This window comes from Pundamilia nyererei, unplaced genomic scaffold, assembly GCF_000239375.1.
Source record: "Pundamilia nyererei isolate P.nyererei 1_Seehausen unplaced genomic scaffold, PunNye1.0 scaffold00051, whole genome shotgun sequence".
Classification (NCBI taxonomy): domain Eukaryota; kingdom Metazoa; phylum Chordata; class Actinopteri; order Cichliformes; family Cichlidae; genus Pundamilia; species Pundamilia nyererei.
Window position 1 is genome coordinate 2,141,535 of NW_005187452.1, and position 9,322 is coordinate 2,150,856.

Sequence of the window (9,322 nt, forward strand, 5' to 3'; positions counted from 1 at the left end):
GTGTGTGTGTGTGTGTGTGTGTGTGTGTGTGTGTGTGTGTGTGTGTGTGTGTGTGTGTGTGTGTGTGTGTGTGTGGCTCCCACCCAAGGTTGTTCCTACAACATGTTGTCTTTTGAGATTCATTGCCTTAAGCAGCAATGATGCGCTCTCAGCAAGACATGCCAAGACTGTTGGCTCCAACCCAACATGAGGGGCAAAAACGAAGGGAAGGAAGGAAAGAGACACATACTTGCGCCAGAACCCATGATTTTGTTTGCTCTGATTAAAAGTTTCATTTGAATTGAGAGTGCAAAGTAATTACTGAGTGTCTTGATTCTGTTTAGGAATGTCAGATGAAAACCCCCAAATGTTCACTGCTCACTGTTGCCCAGAAATGATTGAAGAGTACAAATGTTACTGCCATATTTGGCAGAAAACAATTTACGTTAAAAGTTTGTTTTTCTCACAACTTTGTTCCCAGTGATCAGTATTATAATTATGCTAGAAAAAAAAACCCTAATCGGTTTACTCAAACTATATTCCAAATATGTTTTTGTGCTGCCAAAATCAACTATATTTAAGACTTACAGTCTATAGAAAAACACTTGAAAGCCTGAAGAAGTTAAATAAAACAAACAAACAAAAACATTTTAGTGTTTCCTCCACTGTACAAATGCAATGTCTGTGAATTTTCAATTACATTTCACACTGTGATGTGGGAGTAATCAACATTGTCCATCTCAGAAGAAAAAGAGACTTTGTGAATAAGCCATTCAAAGTATAGTAACAAAGATAACTGATGTTTTAAGGCCTTTCACTCTGAGCCTTCACTCATTAGACAAAAGGACATTTGACTGAAGCGCTGCTGGTTTTGCAACAATGTGGACTCCTAAGTTAAATGAAAAACAAGGACTTGACAAACAATGTGCCTTTGAGAAAAGCATATCATCCACAGCTGTGTTTGTGGACTAGCTGGACAAAAACACAAACTACTAGCATAACATATTGTTTTACACCCTGTGTACACTTACTGATAACTGCATGAAAATTATTCACTAGCAGATGCAACTAAATAGGGAATAATAAAGATGCTTAGAAAATTGAGTGAAAAAATCACGCAACAAATAGCTATGTTTATATTTCATGACAGAAATACAATAAGTGAATAAATTACGTTTTTAAAAACAATAAGATGCAATAAAGATAGACGAAATATTGGAATACAAACAGAGTCTCAGTATTTCTATTTTGTGTGAGAGAGGTAAATGGTCTGTGAGAGAAAAATGTTGCACTGTATCCAAAGATAATTCCAAAAATGATTTACAACTGCTTTGTATTTAATGACATTCACCATAAACTTAACAACCTAAGCAATATTCTCAAACTGCTAAATCTTTCCCATTAAGCAGACTAAAGAAGATATTAAGAAAACAGTTATACAACATAAAGCCTCAAGGTTAAAGTGTGAATTTATTTCTCTGTCACACGCAAAATTATTAGAATAAACGAAGCTAGTCACATTATAAATGACTCAGAAAAATGGAAACTGGATGCCTTAATATATTTCTACCAGGAACTATATCGCGTTATGCATTTAAGCTCACACGCAGTTCCCTCTAAACCTAATAACTACGCTTTTCTTGTCTTCGTGTAAGGTGCAGTTTCTTGTTCCTTCCTTTTCTTTTCATCACCCACTCTTCCTGTTTAATCACCAAAAGGTAAACCCACCCACCACCCACATTTTGTGTGAAACTGTTTATTTTTTAAATGAGAAGAAATTGCAACGTTGTTGCTTTGTTGCATAAATACAGTTACAGAAATTAGATGGCTGTTGCTTTGCTTTCGTGACGAATTGCCGCCTCTACTCTCTGTGTTCGATATTTTAAGTGTCTATTTTATTCAATCCAGATGGAGACAGATGCGCTGCTTGGTGATAAGCCAACATTGTTCGTGGGAAGGCCAGAAATTGCCTTCAAGAGCCCTTAACACGTGTTGTTTTCAGACCCCACGCACACACACAGACACGGGCACAAGCACAACTGACGCTCATGCCACACGTGCACGTACGTTCAAACAGTGGCGATGAGCTGAAACGCCCTCCAGTGGCTTCACTGAGAACCCACAAGAACGAGAGAGAGAGAGAGAGAGAAAGACAGAGAGAGAGAGAGAGAGAGAGGATAAATAGAGGGATGGGCACTGTAAATCTGTGTGTGAGAGAGACACCATGTGCGTGCTTAGGCGAGTTGGGGGGGGCGGGGATAACAATGGTCTGTTTATGCTGTCATAAATAATTGGTCCATGCAGCGGGATGGCTGTTTTCGGGGTTCCTCCATTATGCTAAAAGAAAAAATAACTTTCTGGGCGCCCCTCAGCTGTAATTGGCATCGACGATTGCGTGTACCAGCAGTGGACGAACTCCAGGAAAGAGTCGACAAGAGAAAAACAGGAAAACACGCGCGTTCCCCTGCTGTTAAAAACACCCTGTTGCTACCAAAGGGTTGAAAACCTATTCCAAAGCGAGTGAGAGACTGGGAGTGGGAGAGGGGAGCAGTGGCGTTCTTTTGACAACCTGTTCAGTGTGGAAGCTGTGAGGCTTGAGAGCATCTATGTGTAAGCCTCTGTCCTCCCTCCCCTTCTTCTCTCCATCCCTCTCTCTCTCCCTTTCTCTCTCACACACAGACAGGGGCGGTCGTTCTCAGTCTGCGCACATATTCCACTTGGCCAGCATCACTTGGAGTCCACAGACACAGCGCTGATTGAACTAGCGGAGGGAAGCTCATTTTCAGAGCGCATGATTGCGTTAGAGGGGCTTCATAGACTTTCATCGGCCAGAAGCAAAGAGGGAGAGACAGTAAAGGCGTTTCAACCACGCCTTTCAGAGTAAATAATCCACAAAAAGGCAGTCCGAGTGTATAGGATTTCCCCCAAGTAGCCTTGCCTGAGTTTTTCAAAGGAACAGAGGTTTTATTTTCATTTTTGAGAAGAGGGACTCTGAGGAACCGAGCTGTGCGATGTTCTGTCGAATACTTCTCCGTGCGTAAAATAAAAGTTTAACACCCCGAAGAGATTCTTTCAGAGATCTGGGAGCTCGAAAAAGTCCACATTTCCACTCTGGGAATTTTAGCTAAAGCTCTTACTGGACGCGCAGTGGTGGAGGATATAAAACTTTTCTGTTGTTTCTGTGGTGAAACACTAAGCGAGGTTGGTCTAACGGAGAGCGAAGGAATCCTCGTTACTGAGCCGTGAGAAGGGCGCGTAATACTGGGTAGCGGACTGACCCAAAGGACGGCACCTCGGAGACAAGGTAGAGATGGCACACTGTCCCCAACGCTGAACTGGCAATACTTGAACAAAATACATGTCAGATTGGCATCATTTATCTATTCCCTTCACATTATGTCTGTCTCATTTTTAAAGAATGTTTTATAGACTGTTTGTGAGCGCTTAATTGACGCTGGAAGTATTTTCAAATGTACCCAACATTATCAAAGTTGATCATTAGTTACACGCGCTCAGATTTTGGGATTGCTAAATTATTTGCAATATAGGCAATGCGTGCCCGTCAAAGCATTAATGCCAGGGATTCACTTGCTTATATCGCAGAAAGAAACTTTGATTACAGCGCGCTTTATAATGCGAACGGTGAATGCAGCCCTCTCACAAACGTGCGTTCTAGACGTCGGAGGAAACCCCAGTGTTCGGGCAAAAGAGTCAGCTAAGAGGGTCCATTATTCCCTCACTCAGCTGGATTTCATTCCTTGTCTTCAGGTGTCCTACAGGTTTTGAACCACCAGTGTGCAACAAGAAAACAGTTTTCCATTAATACATACACATGTATGATAAAAATGAATCGGAATAAATCAGAATAAATTACGTAACACGTGCATATTTCTGCTATCACCGTCGACCTGACAGAGTAGGAACAACTGTACTGATCTGAAGGAATATGTGCGGGTCTCGGGGTCTAAAGTAGTCTCCGCGACCCCACTTGTTGTTGCAAATCCTCCATGAATACTGCAGTGTAAACCTTATTGTGCTCCCGACTACACCTGCCCGCCGCTGTGCCTCAGTGAGGGGTGGACAGAGGAAGTTTAGTCACGCTAAACAGCAGACATCTACAATCCTGTCAATCTCCAATTCTTCATCACACTGGACTGCTTGTAAGCTTTCTATAATCCACGATTGATTGAATTACCTGCCCTTTAAGTTGAATGAAGCGAGGTTCGCTGCGCGGTGGGAACTAAATTGCTCTGTAATATTATTTTCACGGCTTATGGGGTTGCAGGGGACATAGTTGAACACTAAAACAAAGCAATTTAAAGTATCTTTCCCCTCCTTTTTGATTACAATCACTCAGTTGTCGTTTCTTCCATCCTCCATAGTTACGTTTGCAGGCTGTTCCATTCCGTGCCTCTGTTTTCACCCTTGTCTTTTTCTCTCAGGTTATGACGGACCTGAGCTGAACATGGGGCTTTTTTGGATATTGTTATTGTCTCGTGTTTATGCTCTTGCCTGGGGCCAAGGAGTTTACGGTAAGGACATTATATTTACTTATGTATTCCTGTTATTACATCAATACATGCTTTATTATGCTGACTGAGTGAGCTTGCTAGCAACGAGCGTAATTGAAGGCTTGTCATGAGCTCCAAATTGCTCTTGTTTCAGCAAGGCCTTGCAATAACTGGTCTTAACACTCCTGAGAAAAGCCTGAGGGAGATGGACAACAAATTATCTTAAAAGGGAGAGTTCACTTCTTGGAAGTCAAAAGAGGAAAACTGGGAAAACATCCAACCCTGTAGTGGAAGGGAAACCCAGCTACTGTAAATCCAATTTAATTCCATTTTTAGGCTGAAAAAAATAAAATCGTCATGGTCAAACGCAAGTGTTATACAAAGTCTAAATTAGGTTGGTGATTTATTACACAAAGTGAGATTAAAGTTGTCCAAGGCTTATGATTAAAAATGAAAAAAGGGCAAAGTTTGGCTTGAATTAAGTTAACACTTTGTCCCATACATACTGAATCAGCTCCACACAGAGGCACCCGCACTCTGAACGACAGCGAGAAAGACGAGAGAGCAGCACAGGCAGAGTTAGAGCGCTCTGATATACGGTCCGTCTTTGTCAGGCAGGTTAAACAGGACAATCGCTCTATGCTTTTTAGGATAAAGCTGAGATTTGTCACCTCTTGCGACTGCAGTTTACTGTATTACAGAAGCTCAGTTGCTTCAGCGACAGGCGCCTGGCCAGTTATGCATCCTCCTGTCCCTTCGGGCAAGAAAAATACACAAACCGATCTGTCAGCTTTGATACTTTGATTTTGACATTTGAAGGCATGTGGCAGCCATTGAAAACAGGGTCTGTTTAGTCATTGTAGCACAGAGTGCTGTTGTCATAAGCAATCCCGCAGCCTGCCTTCACACTGAGAAATGCTGACAATCTGTCATTTGCTGAAGCATATAGGCCTGTATAAAAGTCCTTCCTAATCAGACTCGTACTGCTCCAATACTTCGCACTGCGGCTGTCATGTCAGCATCTGTGTAAACTATATCCAAATTACACGGACAATTCTCAGATTTATTGTATCCACTGTAACGTTTCAACTGGAACCACTAGTTGAGAGACTGCATTGACTTTAAAATAAAATACTTGAGATTTTTGCTTTCAAAATCTGTATTTTGTCAGCCCTCAGCTCTTGCAAGAGCCTATAAATGTACAATAATGGCGATGGATTGAAATCACCAGAAGTGTGCAGAAGTTATTATTTTTTTTCTCAGATTTTCTCTCATCTGTGCACTTATTAGTTCCATTACAAACAGTTTTCCGAGTTCATGTTTTAAACGCAGGTGTACGCCTTACCTTGGGATTGTTATTAGCATGCTATTATGTTCTAAAAGATCAAATTTGTGGATGCTGCAGATGTTTTTCTAACAAAATGGTTCAAAAAGATACTCAGAACTTGAGGTGTGCTTTCATTGCTGGCTGCCATTTTTAAAAAAAAATTGAACATTTGTCTCCCTGTGAAGGTACTTCTGTTCTACTTACACGGTCCCGTTAAAGGCTCACATCTCAAAATCACCCTTGTGCATTCTTGTTCTCATCTATTTTGTTTCATAGCTGTGTAAAACAGTCTTGCGTTCTCTTCAGGGTGATGTACTGGGTCTGATGAAACATCAGAGCCTCATGGGCTCTGTCACAAATATGCAGTGGGTCGAAGCAGATATGCAGTCACTGGCAGGCGTGGAGGCTCCAGCGCTGTTTAGTTTGGTTGTTTTTTTTTATCAGAGTCTTCCTTCCCAGTTTTATAGAATATGTGTCTTTTGTGCAAGAGTAGCCTTTTAGGCACCGCTGCGGGAAGAAAAGGCCCACAGCTTTCTTGGGAATTGTACTGGCCACTATTCAGACGCCCAGCAATCCCGGTGGATTGTGTGTTGGTGTTGCTTAGCTGAGCGTATCTGTGCAACAACTGTTTCATGTAGGAAAATCACCGTCGCTAAAAAGAGTCATTCAGAAAACGCAAATGGTTTCACAATTTACACAATTGCAGTAAATAGCACAAGTAGGGGTGATCAGGAAGAGTGCCAACGAGTTTGGCATGCTGTATATGCAGATATGCATAAAATGGTTTCTGTCACTTTGGAATTGTTTAGCACTCGCTCTAGCAGACAGATGCGACTCACCGTCCGTCGGGAGCCAAACGGTGAAAGCGTGCCTGATTGATGTCAGTGCTTTGGATGGCTGTGAGGTTCATTTACTGTAGCCTTCTCTGGGGTGTTTTTGGATGTGTGCGTTTTTATCAGCTCACGCTTTGTGAATCTGTGTATGCAGGTGTTTGTGCTCGTGTATGCGAGTGTGTGAAGAGTGTGATCCTGTGAACTTCTGGGTGTGTTGGAGTGCGCAAGTGTGAGAGGGATATGCTTGTGCAGAAGACACACTCAATCCCACTGCAACAGTTTGCTGGCTCAGCAGGGACTTTAGGATCAGTCACTGTTTTTCTTGCAGCAGTGTAGTATTGATTGGACTTCTGTGAGGTCTGTCAAAAAGCTTGTAACACCTGTCCGTCAAATTGGAATTGGACAGACAAGTACACCAATAAAATGTGATTGTGTATTTAATAGCAAAAAGAAAAAGCCTCACACCATATGTTTTGTCACAGCTAAGCAAGCTTTGTTATGCAAGTTTAATCAGATCATTTATAGTACGTCTTTTTTTTTAAATTTATCAAACATTCTCCTTCTCTCCTCTGTTTTCTCTTGGGGGATAAGCCTTTTATATGCATTTCCTCACAAACATTCCTGCATATATACATAGTGATTCTGAAGTTTCATTTAATCTGGATATACTGTAATCCAAGGGCATTACAAGCATGATGTGGCATTCACATGCGGCAAGTCTTAACGCACTTAAGGATTAAACTTCGAGGCAGTTTGGCAGGATGTGACTTCTAAACTGAAGAGTCAACACAGACAGAGTGTACCAGGAAAAGTGTCTCTTCATGTTGTGGTACTGCATGACATCACACTGTGTGAAATAACAGAGTTCACAGAGACACCAAATTATTGATTGCTCGACAAAGTCACACAAAGCCATTAGCTGGTGGTGTAGATGGAATCCAGACTGCATTAGGCTGCAATGTGATGCTTCATTATGTGCTTGTTAACAGGAAATTTAATGAACTTAAATCAGTGATTTTGCTTAACAGTGCTTTTGTTTTTTTTAGATTTGAGCAAGACTCGTACAGTAGCTGGGGAAATTAGGCCTCGCCACTGGCCACAGAACAAAGCACTACAGGAAATGCAGAAACTAAGTTAATATGCTTAAAGTGTGCACAGATGTAACAAAACTTTGAAGATGTTGCCTAAGGTTGAATGAAAAGCTTGCTGCATTTCCCATTTTTATTTGCTGTCTCTCTGTATATGTTTTAATCTGGAACTTTATTCACCGCAGTCTATGATGGAAACTAAATACACACATTTACTCAAGTACTCTAGTTACCTAAAGTAACTACCTTTAGTACATCCATCACTGCTAAAGAACCAAACAAAAAACAGAAGTATTGTTTTATACCACTTTATGTCAAAATCTAAAATTACTTAAAATGTGACCATTTTTTTTATTTAAGAAAGAAAAGATGACATTTGCTAAGCGGTATAACAAGTACATACATCCTGATTTTTACTAGTTGCAATATTAAAGTAATGTAAACATTAAAATACATTATTGACCAAATCCTAAATAATATAGCCACACTAACACAGACCTTGCTGCTTTCTAAATGATTTCATTTTTACAATAGTTATTATTTAATTTATAATCATTTTCTGGTTTTTTCTACTTTCGGATGAAAAACTTAAACGCTTTACTTTTAATAGAGTATTTCTGTATTGTGATATCACAGAAGATCTACAGTATATTATCTTCCGATGGTACACAGATGAAATAGATCACCGCAGGTTTATGTGACCTGGCCACTGGCTCCCCTGTGACTTTAACTCTTCCTCTTCCCACATCAGCACTTTTTGTTTGTGTCTCTTTCATGTCTCATGCTACTGAGTTTATTTTGAATGCTGAATATTGCCCTTTTCTAATAAGCATCCATAATTTATCGGTGGCTCTGAGGCAGTGGAGGAGGAGGAGGGGAAGGGGGAGAGGAGACAGAGATTGGAAGAGACTGAAACGTTAAGCAAGAGATGATAATAATCTTTTACATCCCTCCTAATCCTTACCTGCTTTTTTCTTTTGACATGCAGAGATGTAGGCACAGAATATTCAGAGGCGCATGCAGACATGTAATCAGGCAAGGTTTTGCATCAAAACACAAGTCTAAACTTTACCCATATGTAACCTAAATTTAAAATTACTTTGAACTTTGACCTCGATCTTAAAACTTGTAGTTTTTAATTTTGAGGACATGTTTTTTCATCACTAAAAGGGAGTTGGTCACCAAAACATGACTGTGTACACAGATGATTATAAATACATCGGTAATGCAAACACACACACACTATCCATGTTTTGCTTAACAGATTGCACCCTCTTACATGAATATGAACTATAGCTACCAAGTGACCTTTCTGTCTGTATCACTTTTAATCAAAGGCCTTGAAATTGTTGGAGTGCTGCTCAAACTCAATAACTTAATCTCTTTTTAAAAGCATAGATAGATAGATAGATAGATATTAATTTTAATTACATTTTTTACTGACATTCATAGATACACTACAATGCTTCCCCAACTAAGTTTTCTTACCATTTTTTCCCTTGATCACTCTTCCTTGCTCTCCTTTCCTCTTTCATATTTTGCTGTATAGCTGACTCGATATTAAAGCCTGACAACATTTCTATT

The 9,322-nt window shown here is 40.4% G+C and overlaps 1 protein-coding gene across 2 annotated transcripts in view; it reads left to right on the top strand.

The window, feature by feature from the left end:
- The first annotated feature begins 2,710 nt into the window (after positions 1 to 2,710).
- The window catches only part of mdga1 (MAM domain containing glycosylphosphatidylinositol anchor 1), a 186,610-nt gene continuing 179,998 nt past the window's right edge, over positions 2,711 to 9,322 (top strand). For both annotated transcript variants that reach the window (XM_005733341.1, XM_005733342.1), the window contains exons 1-2: positions 2,711 to 3,283; positions 4,422 to 4,511. In XM_005733341.1, the coding sequence (XP_005733398.1) occupies positions 4,445 to 4,511 (67 nt within the window). In that variant the 5' untranslated portion in view covers positions 2,711 to 3,283; positions 4,422 to 4,444. The remainder of the gene's footprint in view (positions 3,284 to 4,421; positions 4,512 to 9,322) is intronic.